The sequence below is a fragment of the Chelon labrosus genome (assembly GCF_963514085.1).
Source record: "Chelon labrosus genome assembly, chromosome: 18".
Classification (NCBI taxonomy): domain Eukaryota; kingdom Metazoa; phylum Chordata; class Actinopteri; order Mugiliformes; family Mugilidae; genus Chelon; species Chelon labrosus.
The window spans coordinates 3,208,479-3,228,864 of NC_140351.1; the positions used below are offsets into that span (position 1 = coordinate 3,208,479).

Sequence of the window (20,386 nt, forward strand, 5' to 3'; positions counted from 1 at the left end):
TTATTGTTGGAATATTTTACATCACTTCTCAACTATAACAGTGAGATATTATGTACAGTTGTAAGAAACAGTCGAGCTTTCTGGCTTTAAAGTGTCACTGTGACATTTCTACTCCAATTAACAGCGAGTTAATTGGCTAAATGTAAATGTAGATATATATTTTGTTTTGAATTGTACTTTAAATGTTCTCAAGAACTTTTTATTCCAATTATCTTAAATGTGAAGCTACATTTAAACCACGACAGAGAACGACTGATGGAAAATTTAGCAGAAACTCAATCTCTGTATGATTAAATATAAAACATGTTATATATAAATACTAAATAGAAAAATCCTGCTACAATTGAAAGAAAACATTTTCACAAACTAGATGAGTAAGGCAACAGTAGAAAAGGTTGAGTTTTCAGAAACCTGTTTGCCTGAGAGTCAGAACGTGGACGTGTGTGTTCAACTCCTGTTGTTCTGCAGAGACTCGATGAGGCTCCTGTTGTACTCCGTCACCTGCTGGGAGACGTTCTTGGCGACGGAGGCGTAGTCGCTCTCTTGAGATTTAGAGGCGATGACTGAAGCTGCCGTTTAGGAAAAATCTTTTACAGGGAATAAAACAACATACCTGAGAGACGTGTATGTCTGAGGGCAGACTATTATACAAGGAGAAAAACATTCTATTACTTCCTTCAAATGCAAAATCCCAGTCACCTCGTTGAGCAGATGCCCCAAGAACTGTTACTACCACATTAAAGGTATAGAAGCAGTCAGTTTATACATTATACATGCTGAGGAATTCAGTAACGCCAACATCTTCACCTTCAGACACCTTCTTTGCATGAGAAGCCATGTGACGGAAAGTTTGAAAAATAAAAAGGTAGTGTTACCCCTGGATGTGATGAGCAGCACCACATCTATCAACTGATTAACTAAGCCAGCTTTCTGAAGGATACACTCTTTCATCACAAAGTTGTTCTGCTCCAAGTGCTGCCATTTCCTCTCCAGGTTAGCCAGCTGCACGACACACACACACACACACACACAAGATTATCAAACATCAGGTCCCAGATATCTATCTACGTCACATCTTCTGTAAGAGTCAAACCAGAAAGACTCTAATTATACAGTATCTTCATCTGCTGTTTTGATAAAAGTGATGAAAAGATGCTGTGAAACGTTCTAACCTGAGCGTGAGTCTCGTTTTCTTGCAGCTTGTTCTTCAGAGCTTCATATTTCTGGTTCATCTCATCCAACAGCTGTCCAAATGAATCTTTGCGCTCCGTCAGCACCACCCGGTCCTCCTGTAGTCTCTGCACCAGAAAATTGTTTTGGTTTTTTTGTATATTTTATATATATTTTCATATATCTATATATCTATATCTATATAATTAAAATTTTTTACATATTTTTTGTATATTTTATATATATTTTGTATTTTTTTACATATACTTTTTTATTTTATATATACTTTGTATATTTATATTTTATTTTATATTTTATATATACTTTGTATTTTTGTATAATATACCTTTTTATTCTATTTTTTTTTCTTCTTTTTCTTTGCTGACTGTAACTCCTGTCTATGTGTAAGTAGTGTGTAAGTATCTATCTATCTATCTATCTATCCATCTATGAATAAAACACACATTAATGCTTCGTGATCACTCAGCGTGTACTTGTGCAGCCTGCGTTACCTTCTTCCTCTCCTCGGCCGTGTGCTTCAGGGTGTCCAGGTCTCTGTAGGTCTGTAGCTCAGACTCCATGGTGCCGACTCGTTCCTTCAGGGTGCTGAGTTCTCCTGAGATCTTCCCCTCCAACTGCTGCACCTTCTCCAGGTCCTGCTGCAGGCGCTGGGACTCTGGGTGGTAGAAGACAAAGTTAACAAGGTGGCATTTTCCCATTTGACCTGTAAGTCACTCGTTAAATTAAATATATAAACACGACAGTTTGAGTTTGAGTGCGTGTTGCTGACCTGTTGTCAATCCTTGGGCGGTGCTCTCTGATTGGACCACCTCAGTCTCCTTACTGACCAGCACCTCCTGCATGTTCCTCAGCTCACTAGCTGTCACCGTGTCCACCTGACGTAGTCGCAACATGTTCTACACACACACACACACATACACATACAGGTAGATGTACACTTAATCTAATGCACCACACCCTGTCTTTCTGTTACACTACGCTCCTTCCTTCTTATAATCAATCACCAGTCTTCCTCTCTCCTCACCCTGCTGCAGTGCTCCAGGAGTGACACTATGTTCTCCTCACTCTGGGTCATCTTCTGCTCCTCCTGAGCCCTGGAGTCTTCAAACGAGTCCAGGAAGCCTGAAACAAAGCAAAGTTATTTCCATGTACTGTAACCTGCATGGTGTGTTTGGTTTAAGGCAGAATCTCAAGCTCTTCTTTGCAGGATTTGAAAACGTTGGCGCCTCCTTGTGGCTGAATCCAATATCTGCAGCAGCGTCTGCTTCCAGATACAGTAACTGCATCAGCATTTGTGTTTCTAGAGGTACATAGATGACACACTGTGCTTGTGATGACTGGATATATACCTACACTCACAAGCTGATTGACTGGTCTTTATACAGAAAGTTATAAGATTATAAAACTATCATCTGACAAGTGACGGATTTCTACTTAGTCTGTCAAAGTACTTATTTAGCACTCATAGTTTAGTTACGTGAAATCTTCGCAAAGATAATGTTCTAATTTCAATGACCCTAACCCCAAAGTTAAAATGCTAAACTTTACAGCAGAAGTAAACATGTTTACTTCCTGGTACAGTTCTGCTCTCTACAGGTAGTTTCTCCATTCATTACAACAGTAAAGGAGGTGAACTGCACCAGCCCAGTTAAGTGGAGTCAGATGGTGATGACTGTAAGACGCCAGACTGAGCTTTAAAACCACTATTCAGTAAACTTACAGGTGACACTGAGAAGGGTTTGTTTGTGATTTTATATCATCACTTTGTTAATAAAGTCACATAAGCTTTAGGTTTTGAATCTTACCACCTTTTTGCTTTTGAATCCATGCAGGACATTAGATCCACCAAAGCCACACTTCTTCATATATTTATAGATCAGACACTTTGCTGCAGTCTCATGTTTCTAAGGCATCTGACACCAGTTTGAATCATCTGAAGTTTAGCTTTAATCTTTGAAACAGAATTATGTTTCACCGGGCTCAAAAATAAACCTCTCTCTTTTTGTTTTATATCAAACCATCAAACTCACGGTCAATTTCCTCCTCCTTCCTCTTCAGCTCCTTGTATTTCTGCTGACACTCCCCTGGAAGAAAACACAAAATAGTCACATTATTATTCATAATATTCATACATAGCATTCTTGCACAGTCTGTTTGAAAATAAAGAGTTTGATGGAGATTAAAATCTAACACCAGGTTTACAAAGATTCCACTATAAGTCAAACTTTGAATAAATAAGAAGTGAACTGTAGTTTGATGTCCATAAACCATCTCTTCATCATGATAGTCTCTACGATCCAAAGAGAGAAGTGCTGAGGTCTGTTTGTTTCACTGTGGTAAATAAAACCTGATTCTCCATCATGTTTCCTTTAAAAGAATAAATAAAGTACAGGAAGTTATGAGATAAATAAAATCCCAAAGGCACTGATGCTCCAAATGCCCAGAAGTATAAAGATATGGAGGCCTGTAATGATTCCATTAATGCTGTCAAGTTATTTATTCTATTATTTAAAACTAGATGGATGTTAATAAACTGACATGCTAACATGTGAAATCACATTAGAACTGGATGAGATGCTTTAAAGTTAAAATATATAAGTTTAAAGAGAAGAAACAAAGGAATCTGAGAGCGGTCATGGAGTGGGTTACCCTGAGCCGCCTCTGAGTCCTGCTCCAGGTGCCGGATCTCCTCTGTGATTTGTCTGGTTTTGTCCCTGATCTCTGTAAGTCTGACACACAAACACAACACAATTATAAAAGAGGTAATGTTGTGTTTCAAACCGATTAATGATTAATGAACATCGGTACGTACTGTCTATCCATGCTGGCAATTTCCTGGTTGTCCTCTTTCACCTGGAAACAGAACAACAGCTTAAATCTACTTCCTGGTATTAATCAGATCATTTGTCTTGAATGTGGTCTGTTGTTTCTCTCTACAATCTGTATAAGAAGAAGAAGCTTCTCTTAGCACCTTGCTGCCAAAGGAACATGATTTTGCAGCACCTGGGTCACAGGGTTAGTGCAGAACTGTTTCTTTAATACTGGACATGTTGATGCATTAAGTGTCAGCTACATGTGCAGCGATTCACACTGAAAACGTTATCGAGGATCAGATTCTTCTGCAGCGTTTCAATACATCTCACAGATTATGGCACCTCTGAACATCAGAAGTTACTTTAAATTAAGATTAAGTTATGTTTTAGTAACTATATGATTTTAAATTAAAGAAGCTTCTTTTATTTTACTATTTTAAATAACAGTGCATTCACAAAAACTATTCAAACACTATTTAAAAACTCAGGCAAGATCTGAACGAGGCTTCAGAACTAGCCTGAGTTTTTAACATTTCTTCAGCATCACCGTGATCCAGTGATCGCTGTCGGCACAGAAAGAAACTGAATACTTGAAGCTAACCTGCTTAAGTAACTTCTCTCTCTCCTCCAGGGGGGAGCCCAGGCTTTTGTGCTCAGCCTCCATGGCATCACGCTTCGCCACCAGCGCCGACAGCGTCTCGTGAAGCCGCACCACTTCCTGTTTAATCTGCGAGTGGGACAGCTCCTGCAAACGAGAAAATGTCGGCTAAAGCAACCACTACTTCTACAACTTCTACTGCAGCTAGATATATTACTGCCGGTACCGTTCCATGACGAGGGATGTAAATAAAAGCTATATCCATTTACTTCCTTTTTTCCCATTTTTGTACGTTTCTTTCTTTCCTGCTTCTTTTCCACACTTCTCCTTCCAAACATTTCCAGCACTCTTTCCTCTTTTTAGCCCAACTCACTACTTCATAGTCCTCCTTCCTGGTTATGAGAATGTCCAGCTCTTCCTGGAGAACGGTTAGCTCCTGCAAAATAGTAAAAAAACAAATACAGTAAATGACATTTACTTTACATGGTGCCACGGAAGTATTAAACTATAGTATGAGTAACAGAAATCTTAGTAGAAGGAACGGGCTTAATGTTATTGCTACCTGCTTTACAGGCCTTTTGCAGAATACTGATAGATGGATCAACCTTTAGCAGGAGATTTATTTAAGGTAAACATACCTGCAGCAGTTCCTCATTGGTTGCCGTCATGGTGAAGTACTTCTCTTGCTTTGCGGCCGGCATTGCCTGCACGACTTCATCTGCAACCCGCCTTTCCCTCCTGATGTCCTCCTCGATCGCCCGGATCGCCTCCTCCCTTCTGCAGAGCAAACACACATGAAGCAAAGACCCAAGGCCACGTTTAAATCAAGGACACAGGTTATTTTTTAGGTTTATTTTTAGGTTTATTTGTTTGCTTAACAATGACAGCGCAGGTACTGGATCAGAGAAGGATTTGGATAACGAAGCCACACATTTCACTAAATGTAAAAGCATGTTATGTGAACTATTAGGTATTAAATTAGAACTTGGCCACATATGGACATAGAATGAGCTTTTTAACTGTGGCCAGAGTTTCCTCCATGTTTCACCACAAAGAGCTTTTCACTGTATCCACACTAGAGGCTTGAAAATCAAATGTCATTGACAACTACAGCTTCACTAAGTTGCCACCAGGCTGCACTGGAGTTTGAATCATTTTCCTGGCTCAACACAGCCTTTCGCACCTTAGACTGTAAATGGTGCAGTGAAACCGATCATAGGCTCAAAGAAAGAACGTGCACAGAAAAGGCTGCAGCTTTTGGATAAAGAAAAATTAAGATTCATTTAGGTTGAATTTAAAAACAATCAATCATCTGACCTCCCACTTTTTCCTCCTTTGACGGTGCAAGGGGAGATGAATCACTTTCTCCCTAAGAAGATTTAAGTAAACACTGTCTTTCATTTGCAGCAGAGTTTTAGGATATTATTTGTTTATCCAAAAACATTAAAGAAAAGGCAGTAGGACTAGTATTTGTTTGTGTTCTTTAAATGGGGGATGTCCAAGCAAAGCCTTGAAGAGGAAGAAAGTAAAGCAAGGAAAGGAAGGACGGCCCTGACTGATCATAAATGGTTAGCTAGCAGGAACACTGTATTCCAGCCTCCATGTTTTATAAGGAGCAAAGGTCAATTGCTGTGCTGGCTGTGTGAGGGTGACAGGTGAAAAGAGTTCATCTTAGTGCGTGCAGCAGCACAGGTAAGCGTCTTGAGTTTCTATTCAGTGTAGAATAGTAACGCAGTGAGATTAAATTCACAGATTACGACGTGCTGCTTTGTTCTCCGCTGAATCTCTGTTTGAATAACGTGAGTGTTTTTATTTGCTCCTTAAGATAGAAGATAAAAAGAAACGCTTTAGTTCATCGGTCTACTTATAGATGACGTGATTTCATGTACACTGTACTGTGACCATGGTTTTATGCTCACATGCATATAAAAGAAAATATCTATTTTGACGAAACACATCAAGATCAGGTGATAATATAATTGGTCTGTTCAATAATTTGATACCCAGGTAAGTGTCCTAAGTGGGAATTTTCAAAATAACTGATTTTAATTACAACTGAAGGACTTTCCATGTCTACACTAAACGCTTTCCTACAGAAACGTTCAGCTTTTACATCTTTATGTGCAATTTAATAAACTGCACTTCAAGACATGTACAGGGTTTCTGCAGGTTTGAGCAAGTGAAATTTAAGACTTTTTAAGACTTTTTTAAGACTATTATAGGTTAAATTTAAGACCTACTTGAAGTACAAAAATAAGGAAAATCAGAGACCCAGTATTACTTTCAAAATAACAAAATGTATTGTCATTCACCTATCAACTACCCTCTAGATGTGATTTCACATGCATTGAGACATGTCCCAACTTCCTTCATCCAATGTGCCATGCAAAGATTTGTAATGTATTTCAGTGTAGTTAAATGGCATTGAAACAGATCGCTGTAGACAGCTATAGAGCTCCGGGCGTCACGTGACTTCTTTTGTTGACACCGCCATATTGGCAGGAAAACTGAGGAAAGATTTATAGAGCCAGTGGTGATTTCAGGCCGTCAGACTTTACGGCGCACTTTAAATAGATTATTTATCACGGATCCTTATCATGAAACAGCCACGGGAGCCTCACTTTATGATGATGAGGCAGCAGAATCAGAAGAGTCTGCAGTTCACCAAGTTGACAACGAGGTTCATGTGACAGAAGAAGTCTCGAATCCAAAAGGAGGCAAAAATCTATAACGTTACGTGACGAATACCCGGTGCTGCAACACATTACAAACCGGGCTGAACACCGGATTCCACTTCTATGTCTCATTTGTAGTTTAATTTCGGCGTACTGCTAACAGTTATATTTAATAAAGAACTACACAGAACACACGGTACTAACTGTGAATGCCACCGACGCATTGAACGAAATGTGAATGAAGCGGTAAATGGACGTAAGGATTCAAGACTTGACGAAATGTCATTTAAGACCTACAATGCAAAATATGCTCATATTTAAGACTTTTTAAGGCCTTAAATTGGCATTATCAAATTTAAGACTTTTTAAGACTTTTTTTAAAGACTTTTTATGACTCCGCAGAAACCCTGATGTAAAAATAAATTAAATGCCTTCATGCAATCTCTACTGCATCTTCTTAAATGCAGGGAGCTTTTCTCTTTATAATATATTTGGAACTGATAAACCAGTTTCTCTTTAGACTGCAGAGTGAGCTAAGCTAACAAGCAGTTTTAGCAATTTACCGGGAGCTTGGATAAATTGTTAAAGGCATATTCACTATAATAGAACACTTCAGACATTAAATCTCACAAACAAAGATAGCCGGACTCCTCTAAGTAGTTTCTTTAGCTCCAAATGACTGAGGAGGAGTTGAGGTTTTTATTATGAACATCTGTGGGTGGTATCAACTAGAAACACACATGACTAGGCTCTGTAACGAACAGATACTCACCTGTAATCAGGAGAATTTTGTTTTGATCCCCCAATGAACTCTACTCTAAAAACAAATCAACGGTCAGAGAATCCAGACTCATGGTGTGAATGGGGGCACCCAAACGGTTTCACACCTAGTGAAAAAAAAGTCCAGCTGCATTTGTTTCAGCTTTAGTTTGTGAAAAGTCTGTGAAGGTTCTCAGTCTACAAGGTTGTGGTATATGTCAAAAAACAAACTAATCATTTTAAAATATTCTTGTGTGTTGTAGGCCTCTTTTACCAAGAGACTATTTTGTATTTGCTTCTTTTCAGGGCAGGATAATGGAAAAGTGGCGGCTACCTCTTCTCCTGCTGTGGCTGACTGCAGGATTAGTAATGAATGTAGAAAATACTGCTGAGGCTGTTGATGATGAACCGGTATGAAAAGTTCTAGCCATTAATAATATTTATGATTCATGTTTTATGTGCAGATTTGTTGTAATATCTCTCCATTCATCCATCAGATGGTACAAAACTTGACCAACAACCTTCTACACTCCATCCCTCATAATAAAAACAATTCCAATGTTACAAATCTGGTGATTATGGAGAATCTTATTACTCTGACTGATGAAGACCGAAAAGCCCTAGCCAGCTATCCCACACTCGTCGAACTCCGCTTGGATAGTAACCAGGTGACTACTATACCAGCCCACTACTTCTCTGTGCTACCAAACCTCAGAGTGCTGTCTCTCACCAGGAACAACATCAGCAGGTAAATAGAAAGCAAATTAAAATGGCGGCACCATATTGGTTTGTTCACACGCACAAGGCGACCAAAGACCTTGATATGAAATGTGTCTGGATGCTCATGATATTTGCTATTAACGTACATTGGTGTGGTGAAACCTTCCTGTTACCTTTACAGCCTGGACCCCAAGGCTTTCTATGGCCTAGATGCCCTGACAGTGCTGGACCTGTCCCAGAACCAGCTGACAAGTCTCCCTGCACAGATAATCAGACAGCTAACAAGTCTACAGGTAAAATGTCCAAAATGCTCCAAGTCCTTTTTATAGATTATAAATCCATTAACATGACCCTGTCTGGTTCCACCAGACGCTGAACCTACATGGAAATCCTTGGAACTGTTCCTGTCCTCTTCTGAGAGCCATTGGAGAGATAAAAGCAGCAAATGTTACCATTGGTAGTAATGTGTATTATACAGTTTTACATTTTAGTAATAGACTGACTTGTGACCCTTATCCAAGCTGGTTTTAACATTTTTAGATTGCCTGGCTATGTTGAGGGTTTATTACGTAAGTATGGGTGGGCAAAGCTCCAGGTGTGAAGCCAAGATACAATTATAAAATCACAGAAGAAATTAAATAAAGGCCCGATTTCAGTTAGAGTTTAATAATTTAATAATCGTATTGTGTCAGGTGAACTTGACCTAGAACTGTTAAATGTTGACATCATCGCCACAGTAAGACTTCTAAGTACAGGACGTTGAACCTGAACTGAACTCTGAAAATAATATAAGTATGTTAATAAATGATGCGTGGCTCTACAGGGGGACCAAAAGCCACCTGTGCATCTCCAGCAAAGCAGGTTGGAAGAGATCTTCTAGAGGCTACAGCTCTGTGCTCACCATCACCAACATCCACACAACAGCCTCCAACACCAGGTCACTTTCAAGACTCTCGGAGCTCGTCCACTTTGCTGACGACCACACTGTCATCAAGTCAGAACCACAACTTCAGTGAAGGTACGACCTTTCTTCTTATTTCTCTCTCATGTGTAGATGCACAAATAAAACATGGATTAACTCTCTCCTCCCTGTCTCCACCCTCCATCAACAACCAGGCCAGACACCTGCGCTCGGCAACACGTGGAAGTTCACGTCCTGCATCATAGCCTTGGCACTAACCACCGGCATGCTCATTATATGCGCCATCAAGGGCCCTTCCTGGTACAGGCTCTTCCACAACTACCGACACCGGCTGCTGCGAGAAGACGACGGGAGGGAGGAGGACACTGCGCCGAACGTCTTTTCAGAGACAGGAGCTCATCAGACGTTCACCTTCGTACGTCACAACAGGCACACGGAGGAGGAAGAGGGGGATGGGGACGTGTACTTCGAGGATCCGTATATCAAGAGTGAAGAGTGACACGCAGGGGAAGTGATTCTAGTAAAACCATGAAGAAGTTAGAGAACCAGGGACAAAACGAGGAAGGCTCTCAGCCTGTGTTCTCTAAAGTCACTGAGGGGGTCTTGTACGGAACAAAAGATTATTAATATATGTCACATTAGGTGAATAACGTGAGTAAATTAGCCAGCGATGTATCGTCTAAAGCACTGCAAGATTGATGTTTATCAAGTAATTTTTTGTAGAATTCTTTATTATCTTCACGCAAATTCCATTTGAGCTCTTGCTCGAGTAAAATTCCCCAGTTTCTGGCCAAGAAATGAAATCTAACATGTCTTACTTTGATATAAATAGTGCACAGATGAGGGTCTTTACTCAGCAGAACCACACTTGCTAGCATGGCGCTAATAAGAAGAGCCAGATCACTGTGGCGGAAGTGTTTTCCCTTGAGTGACGATTAAAAGCGAGTAAATATAAATGTAAAATGGTACGAGATTTAAAATAATTTTTTTTTTTGAGGAGGGAAATGCACTTGACATTACATCTTTAAGGAGTAACTTTTGTTAAGAAAACTTTACGGGGTACGTTTTAAGCTTTTACTTGTGTGACTGCAGGTCTGCATCTGAACTGCAGGTTAGTTTTTTAAGTAGACACACCTGGTGCTTATCGTTGAGTTTACACTATTTTTTTTACGTTCTAGCTTTTTGGCCTTAAGCTATATAAAACGTATTATTAATTATGTTTACAACTTGTCCATAAATCAGGGATTCTGCTTCACATTGTCATTTTTAAAGCCTTTTAAAAGCAGTTCACCTTCTCAAAAGCTAACCTCCTCAGCAGAGATTACCATGTAAATATTTGTATTAATGCAACAGTTCTATTTGCTGTGGAAAAATAAGAATAATAATTCCTGAACGAAGACCTCTGTCCCCATAATGTCAACACTGTGTGATAAACTTAGCAGCACTTGTACTTACTCTCTCCTCTCAGTGAAGATGCTGTCAATGCTTTGTGCCTCACTGTCATTCTGGGCCTTCAGCTGGAAGGGGAGGGACAAAAAAAGGAAACTTAAAGGAATTCTTATTGTACTTGAAATAAGCTCTTGTCCTAGAATCAGCCGACTGAATCGCCTCTTTTAAATAGTTTATGCTTACAATGTTGTAGTCGTTGATCATTTCCTCCATCTCTGTGTTGGTGTTGAGCTTGTCCACCAGCTGGAAACACAAATAAAGAACAGACATGAGTTAAAAGATTAGTGTAGTGTAGGCTGTTCTGTCCTAGCTTTTGAAATACGTCGCTAATGTACAAGTTGCACATGTTCAGTGGCCTCCATGTACACTGACAGCTGTGACCGAGCATGTATCCTTAAGTTGCTGAGTTGAGGAGACTTCTTTCAGTTTGTCTTTTGACTAAATCTACTGGTGCTGATTGCTCTTTAAGACACGTCTTCTGGATGCACTGGGACGCATCATCAGTGTTGTTTCCTGGGGTCAACAGGTGTTACGGGTCTTGCAACAGACACCCTCGCCCAGGCGACCCAGCCGGGGCTGATCAGACCCCGACTTGCGTCCCAGTAGCAACCCACGGATCAGCCCTCTTGATCCAAAGCCACCTCTCTGCAGCTTCAGTGGCGGAATGGATGGCCCTCTTCTTGGCTGCCCCTGTAATGCCCAAGTGGCCGAGTGCTTCACATAATGAACGTCCTGCAAAGCCCTTACTGCCAACTTCTATGGGCTCATAAAAGTCCTCCAGCCCCTGCCCCTGCCCTCCTCCACCAGCTCCTGCACTTGGCGCGTTTCCTTTCGTTGGCTTCCTCCATCCGCTCTTCCCAAGGCACTGTCAGTTCCAGCATGATCAGGTGTTTTGTGACCTCGGTGGTGATGATAATGTCTGGCCGGAGGGATGTGGTTGCGACATGCTGGGGGGACCTCAGCCATTTTCCCAGGTCAACTTGCAGCTGCCAGTCTGGGGCTGTGTGGAGGAGGCCTGTTGTTGTCTGTGGGCGTGCTCTGGGTTTCTCTCCAGCTTTGATCAAGGGTGTGGTCTTCTTTGGCGCATGGTGGTGTTTACAGGTGCTGATGGTGTTGATTGCACTACTACTATATGTGGGTATGATTGTTTTTTAAGGAGTGTAGTGTTTGCAGTTTGCAGTGTGCAGCCGCTGCTTACCATGTTGTAGTCGGCCAGCTGACCTTGCATATCCTTAATCTCTGCAGCCAGGCCTTCAGCTCTGTAGTGGAATACAAGACATCAAAGAGTTTTAGAAAATGCTGCAGACCTTTTTTTATTTGTGTGAAAACCCCTCAGTGTCCTGCATATACAGTGGCAACAGTGTCAATATATTAAACAAACCAGTTTTAATTAATAATTTAGAAGAGCTGCCGATATTTTTATGGTTGGAATGGTAAGGTAAAAAAATAGATGTCTGTGTAGGACACCTGAGTGGAGTTAAAGCACCAGCGTGACACTGAGAGACATTAATTAAATTTAGTTTTTCTATGTAACTTGCTTGTTCTATTATATTTAGTGGAAATATATTTACTTCTGGTGATTTATCAGCTAATTTAATGTTGGTGGTCTTCTGCAACTATCATTCATAAATATTCACTAGTTCAGTGTATCATCAATAAATCAGGAAGGTGGACACAGAAACATTGGCACAGCAAGAGCTGAGTAGCAAAGACACCCACCTCTTCTCGTAGGACAGGTAGACAGAATTCTCCTGGTTGTAGTTGTCAATCTCTTTGTGCAGTTTGCTGGTCTCTGTGGTCAACTCGTTGATCTTACTCCTGACAGCAAAACAACAATAACATTCACCATTAAAAATAATGTATACAGAAAAGTATACATAAAATGGTAACAAACAATAAATCTAATATTACTGCAGTCAAAATCTATGATTCAGTTTGTCTATATATATATAAAACATCTTGGGAATTGTGTGCATGACCTTCTGAAATGAGTTCTAACATAATAATATTGTTAGGGGCAGTTTGCATGTGTTACCTCAGGAGGCCCAAGTAGTAGGACTTATCCAGAATCTGTCTCTGAGGTCCTTTTGGGAAAAGAACAGGGACGAGAGGTCATGGGAGAGTGACGCAGAGAGCAGTCACATGTTAGATACGAACCAGAATCAATGAATGCATTAATCCATGAAAACAAACGCACCTTTCATGCCAGTTTTCATCCCACTGAGCCCCTGTTGGGTGACGGGCCTGTCAGTGACTTTGATCTGTGCCGACAGGACTCCAGGGGTGGCGATGGGGATGCCACCCCTCATACCAGGATGGCCACTGGTACCTGGAACCATCTGAAATGAAAATGCAGGAATTAAACTTCATAAGATCCTAGTTTCTATTAGATCATTAGAAGAGAACATTAATGTTAAGAGAAAAGAAATCAAAACCGGGACAGGCTTACCCCAGTTGCGACACGGATAGCCGTAGGAGGAGGACGGACGGCTGTTGGGGGTCTTCCTGCACCAGGGACCACAGATCCGCCGCTACGGCTCATTGGCCGGCCTACGCTGGAGGGAGGTCGCTGGCTCGCCATGATGCCTAAAACCAGAATACACATTAAAAGCAGCAAATGGCAAAACACATTGGATCTAGCTATGATGGTGTGAGAAGAGGGGTAGAAATCTACACTGTAGATCAAGCTGTAACTGATTACGTTCTTTCAAAAAGCTTACAAACTAAATAAAAAATGCACATAAACAAAAAAGCAGATGAGGCTCCTAAGGTGCAAAAATGTCCTTTTCTTCCAGAATACACTAACTCTTGTGACATCGCAACGGCTGATTCTGTGAAAAGCCTTCACAGTTCTGAGATTGTAAATTGATTCTTTATTTTGTGTCACATATTGAAGAGCTAGTAAGATGCATTTTGCATTTTTAAAGTCGTCTCATATAGAGGTAAAAACTGCAAACACTATCTACTGACATTGAACTACAATGGCACAAGGAAACTAATACTCTCATTCCAGAGGAATCACGGAGGAAGTTTATGTAATATAACCTGAGCAAGTAGTTGGAAATGTGTAAGTAGTTTTTTATTTAACCCCTGTTCAAAAGTCTCATCATTCAGGCTCCTCTGACTTTGTGAGAGTTTCTCCATCAATCGATCGTCGCCACATATTGTGGTCATGTCCATTAATAATTTATTTTTTGAGCAGTATTCATACAGGATGTGAAATCATATGAGGCACAGACAATATTTATACGGGATGGAATTTTATACTGGGTTTCTAAATGAATTAAAGCTGATTGAAAAGCCAATCACTAAAAAGTGGCTTAAACCAAACCTCTTTGTATGATTGGTACAAAATAATCCCCAAAAAACATTCATTTTCTCCATGAAGTTGCAGGAAATTAAATTCTGATTAAATTAAATATGTTTAACCCAGACGCCCTATCTTCTTTTGTTTAATTTGCACTAGTCATTTGGTCATTTATATGATTTTATGTATATTAATTTTCTTTAAGGCAAAAAGTCACCCCGTGTTCTGTTTTAACATTTGGATAAAAGGTAAAGGATTACAATAAATAAATAAATAAGTAGTCTCATGACCTGAGATTTGTCCACTTGATGCTAGCTTAAAGCTAACTTGTGAGTGAAAATACACTGATACTAATGAACCTTTAACACACACGCAGCACTATTTTTTATTTTTTTTAATCAATAAGACTTTAAGTTGCTTCTCGTTAGTTTAAACCCGTAACTTTACATGATGTCCGCTAACAGAAACATAATTAATATGATCGTTAACAGATTAATTTAATTCAGCTGTTTTAATTTATCAGCAAACGTCACACCGTTAGCTAGCTTACTTATGCTATCACTATTAGCGTCGAGTTAAAACAAACAAACAGCTTTAGCTTTAGCTTGTTAACACGGAATAGCTTGGCTATTGCAGCAAATGCTTCGTACCTTAAATATGAATCCTCTACTCGGTATTTTATTTCCCTCTAACCGAAGGAGCTGTGTTGTTAGTTTGTCAACTACAGAGTGAAGCGCTAGCTAAAAGCCAGTTAGCAACTTGAGCTGATGTTGTCGTTACCCCAGTAACCGGCTTCTTCGTCTTCTTCTTCGCTTGAAATTGGGGTTGCGACAAGTTGAAAGTCTGCCCCCAACGTCCAACAGAGGAATTACACAAGTCAAATATCTGCCCATACTTGAGTATTTAACTAAAATCTGCATATTGGGCCAAACTGTGGACACAAACCAGATATATAAATAATATAAATATTTATATATAAATATAAAGATAACCTAAACCAGAGTGCAGTTTGATCTGAACAGTAGTTTGATTATTAGAAGTAAAGAAAGATGTTGACATAATTGTATATACTCTACTGAAGGCTAAATGTGACACAAAACAATCTATTAATCGAGACAGTTGTTATTCCAAATCAAAGTGATCTTCAGAGGTAGTGTGTGTCTCATCTCTTCCTCCATTTTTCTGCCTGTGAAGCGCCACTCCTCCTTCTCCTCTTCGTTCTTCCAGCTCTCCTCCTTCACTGCCAGCTCACGCTTCAGCTGATCTCCCAGAGCCTGTTCCTGGATCTGGACAATGTCCCTTTCTTTTTTTCCCGTGCTAGCCGAGGTCTCCATCACCTCCAAACTGGAACAAGCTTGATCAATAGAATCCCCCACCCCTCAACCCATAGGACCCAAAGGCCACAACTGTTTTTGGAGGCAAAAGGGAGACCTGCACAATATTAGGAAGGTGGTCATAATGTTATGCCTGATCGGCGTATATGGGCCTAAGTGTAAGTGGATTAAACTGACCGACTCTTTGGTACATCTCAGAAATCTCAGCACAGTTACATCTCAGAAATCTCAGCACAGTTGATGAAAAAAAACAAAAAAACAACAGGAACACGGGTGAGTTTTAGTCCAATTTATTTCATGTTTAATAATCACATCACTAATTAACAAGTAATCACAATAAACACGTTTTTTCCAAACCAAAAAAAAAAAAGAAATTAATGAAAAAAATAAAAACACACACAAAAAAAAAAAAAAACAAAACAATAAGGAGGTTCTGCAAATGACAAAGTAAGTCTACCTAACACATCCCATTGTTTTTCAGCATGCTCTGCAGGTACAGTAGGTGTTCATTAGCTAGTGTTACACTTGTCTGGTATGAGTGCGGTAGCAGTAAATGAAGCTCTAAGGAGCGTTTATTACAAACCTGACAGCTACGGTTAGTCTTCTTAACCTCAAACAAGAATGTGTTAGGGTCTCTCCAAAGGGAGGTTGCTGCTCTTTGATGTATACCATAACGTAGCGGCCAACGTGATTAGATATGCAGTATTTCCAAATTACAGGCCTGTATGTGTGATTCAGGTGCGTTTAGCTTCATCATACAAACCTACAGTCATTGTTACCCCAGCAGAAAAGCTTACCAGCGAATCAGAACATTATATTCATCTCTTAAGACTGGGCTTGTGGGCGCGATTTAACTGTGTGCAGGAAACACCTGTGCACTGCAAAATATCATGATTATTTAATTAATTCAGCTCCACGTCGCCAGTTCGGCATCTCTAAATCAAGCTGCTGTTACGAGCGCTTCAAATGAAATCAGTTTTTAAGTGGTGTATCTATCGGAGGCCTAGATCCTGCCCCCCTTTCAAACCGCGAGAGCACAACCACCACAAGAATACGGGAACACAACGATAAATACATATACAAAAGTGTTGCGTCTTTAGTACAATATATCTCAAAAGACATTCTTTTTTTCACTTCAGTGGCCCCTTTCCAATGAAAAAGGCAGACTATTTTTTTTCGTTTTTGTCATACTAATAATCAGAATAATAGCCGTAATAGTCACGATAAAAACGCTTCCTCCCATTAAAAACCATTAAAAAGGTGCGTGGAAATAAAAGCGACCTCGAGCCCTCCATTGTTGCTGCTGCTGCTGCACTTCGTTCTCGTCTTCAGGGCGTCAGCAGATAACATATCTATGTACATCCATGTGCAATCGCTTTAAGTGATGGTAAGTTAAAAACTATGGAGCTAAAAAGCCAAGCTACGATTTAAGTTTTACAGGCACGAGGAAGGATTTCTCTAGAAGACCGCTGTGGCACAAAGCAGCTCAACTATCTTAGCGACACTCCCAGATCTGCGTTTGGGAAAGGTCCCAACTTTCCAAAGACAGTAATAGAAGTTATTGCCGATTTATGTCAAGAAAAGGATTTATATATATATTTATATATAATAGCTGAACAGTAGAGGAAAAGCAAGGGGACACTGTAATTCAGTTTATTGCTGCGTTTATGTCACCATGCAAAAAAGCTCATATATATATATAGATATATATATCTATATATACGTAAAGCAGTAATTTAGGATCTCTTATTCATAAAGGGGGTAAATCTATAGTTAAATGCCACCACTCCTGCACAGTCAGCCCTCTTTGATATATGAAAACATTAAGGTGCAATTAAGTCTCATCAAAGCTTTTCTGCAAATCATTTGTAAAGTGTTAATTTGAATACACAACAAAAAAACAAAAAGAAGTGTTTTTTTTTGTAGTTTGACGTCATCTCTAGGGGGCAGCAGTAAATAAAACTGTGGTTTTAAAAGCTGGTAGTAACTTCTTGTTTTTTCTAGGGCTGTTGTTTTTTTTAAAAGCCCGCCAAAAGCCAAACTAATCTGGAACCTGATGAATATTTGTTTAGTGTCTTTCAGCTCGTTGTTTTGGTTTTTTCACGGTCTGGAACGTTCCTGCTTTGGTTACACCCTCACTACTCTCGCCAACAATGTTTTCAGCTCTATTTAACCCACAGCATGCTATCCGTCCAGCACCAAACAGAAGGCAGATACAGTTAGCAGCTATCTGGTGAACACAGTGGATCATGAAGCAGAGGTTTTTTTTCTGGAGGCTACTGTCCTGTCAAATAAATGGGAGCGTTATACCAAAATTCACCCTCATATAGTGTTTACGAAGAAGGAAATTAGCTTTAGAGACCAAATCTTATTATATATTTTTTTTGGAACCAGCTGTAAACCGCCTTTTTCGGACATAGACTGTAGAAAATATGGACTCCATTTTCTCCCACTGGTCAAACTGACGCTAGTATCCCTGGGATACTTCCACTAGATTCACTGGTGTTTCCTGTGGAACTGACTGACAGTTGTCAATGGCAACTGTCAATCATTATGACATCACAAATTGTTTTTTAGAGCCATACTGCAGCCAGCCACCAGGCGGAGCTCCACATGCTTTGACTTCACTTTAGAGGAGCTGTCATGTCGTCCACTTTTTTTACAGTCTAATGTTTTTTTTTATTTTTTTTATTTTATTATCCAGCCTCAATGGATGGCCAATTGTTGGCACTTCTGCATGGCTTCTTTTTTATTTTTATACAGCCTCAGAGGTTGTTGCCTTGCCCTACACTTACAACAACCGAAGCGATACGCCTGACGAGAGGACAAAGAACGTAATCAGTTCAATATTCTACTTTCCGAGTCAAACACTGCTTGTTTGAGCGGTGGAGTCGACAAGTTGGAGTCTGCAGAAGTGGAATTAAATCGTTCCTCCAAAAGGTTGAAACGAAAACGGTCATAAACTAGTTCTATTACCATTAAAACTCAACTACCCCGAGACACACGCGCGAAATACCAAACCACAACACTCGTTCTGAGTCGTAATGCACGTAGGCTTTCAGCTCTGGGTTATGATATAATATATTATCTGGCCATGCATTATAAAGGCAATCGGAGGCAACAGTTGAATACATTGCTACAAGAGGAGAAGATAAAGCCACGCCACGTTCGACCGCCTAAGCTCCAACGAGAAGACGAGCGCGCGCTACTGGAGGTTGTTTTCATGTTCAGCTGCAGCTTTAGTCAAAATGCCAAACGACGTGCTACCGTGACCCTCGAAGAAACACCTGAAACGAGACAACAACTATCAGGACAGCTTGATTTACAGAGTTTCCCTTAAAACCATTTCATTTCACTGATACTCTCGCTTCCTTTGAGGAGTTTTAGGCGTGAGCCGGCGTCCACCCCGTTGCAAATTTCAGGCTAAGAAGGACAAGGAGGCACATACGACGTACACAGCTCCTTCCGCCTCAGAGACATTTCCTATCCATCGTCTCAGCAAACTTCCACTAACGCGTTTCGGACACTTTCGAGCTACGTCTTTAAATATCTAGCCACACGTCTGTCTTCAACATTCTCTCTCTCCTTCTAAACGTCATCTCCTTCTACGCTACGCTGTGTGTCTTGGCTTACGAAAAAAAAAAAAAACCTGTGCGTGGTTCCAAGCTTTTAGGCTACTAGGAAAAAAGGAAAAAAAAAGACCGTCCGTTGTATTGCTCATACAGGAATAAAACATACGATAAATAAATACAACCGTGTTTCAAAATCAAAAGAGGAAAACTCGACGGAAAATAAGAACACCAAAGCTCATTTTTACACCATGTTGTCAGTCAAACACATCATCACAAACACAGAGAATAAAGAGTTAAAGAGCCTAAAATGGTTGAAACAGCCTACTTGTTTACCGGTCTACCTGTTTTTTTTTTTTGTTGTTGTTATTGTTGTTTTATGGTGAGTGATAGTGAAGAGAGAGGAAGTGACGACGAGATGATTGCACACTGAATTACTGTTATGTGACGTTATTTTTTAGCAGAGGGCGACTGGGAACGAGCAGGTCACAAGGGAAAGAGAGGAAGCGTGCGACAGAAGTTAAAAGCGACTCTGACATTGGTTTGTCCGGTTGACAAATGAAGCTATTGTTGTTTGTGGGTGTGGAGGAGAGAGGACGAGGGGGTCAGAGAGCCAAAGAAGTCCACCAGAGCATCCAGATCGGCCGGCTTAGAGGAGAGGCAAACCAAACATGTGAGGAACCCCACATTCCCCCTTCATATAAGATTCCCACCATGGCCCAAGCATAGTCTATACAGTCACTTCAGCCAAATGAGGGAGAACGGGGGCGACGATGATGAGGGCAACGGTGGATATGAGAGAAGACGGCATGACGACAGATCGGTTGAATGATTCAAACTTTTGCACTAACAGATTTCAGATAAATGGGGGTTACAACCGGGGGTCGGAGAGGTCAAGATCCCTTTAAGGAGCTGCTGTCGTCCCCCCGCGCCTCCACCTGAAGTTGCAGCAAGGAGGGGGCAGAGGGGGAGGCGACGCAGCCGGAGGAAGCCAGCGCCTCGATGAGGGAGACGCTGCGAGGAGCCGGGTGGGGGTGGTGGTGGTGGTT

The 20,386-nt window shown here is 40.5% G+C and overlaps 2 protein-coding genes across 2 annotated transcripts; one reads left to right on the forward strand and one right to left on the reverse strand.

The window, feature by feature from the left end:
• Nucleotides 1-10: 10 nt before the first annotated feature.
• Nucleotides 11-15,259, reverse strand: ift74 (intraflagellar transport 74). Its single transcript, XM_084566167.1, has 20 exons — nucleotides 15,085-15,259; nucleotides 13,577-13,713; nucleotides 13,325-13,466; nucleotides 13,163-13,211; nucleotides 12,847-12,945; nucleotides 12,326-12,386; nucleotides 11,311-11,370; nucleotides 11,134-11,195; nucleotides 5,241-5,379; nucleotides 4,976-5,038; nucleotides 4,606-4,749; nucleotides 4,004-4,044; nucleotides 3,841-3,920; nucleotides 3,222-3,275; nucleotides 2,216-2,313; nucleotides 1,961-2,087; nucleotides 1,683-1,846; nucleotides 1,173-1,298; nucleotides 942-1,002; nucleotides 11-563 (listed from the first exon to the last, which is right to left on the reverse strand). Exons 2-20 carry the CDS (start codon nucleotides 13,706-13,708, stop codon nucleotides 448-450), a joined length of 1,818 nt encoding a protein of 605 aa, XP_084422293.1. The 5' UTR covers nucleotides 13,709-13,713; nucleotides 15,085-15,259; the 3' UTR covers nucleotides 11-447.
• LOC311503449 (uncharacterized protein) lies at nucleotides 8,285-10,177 on the forward strand (the record flags this gene model as incomplete). Its single annotated transcript, XM_084566168.1, has 6 exons — nucleotides 8,285-8,447; nucleotides 8,534-8,784; nucleotides 8,938-9,049; nucleotides 9,126-9,213; nucleotides 9,580-9,774; nucleotides 9,873-10,177. Exons 1-6 carry the CDS (start codon nucleotides 8,352-8,354, stop codon nucleotides 10,175-10,177), a joined length of 1,047 nt encoding a protein of 348 aa, XP_084422294.1. The 5' UTR covers nucleotides 8,285-8,351.
• Nucleotides 15,260-20,386: the final 5,127 nt, after the last annotated feature.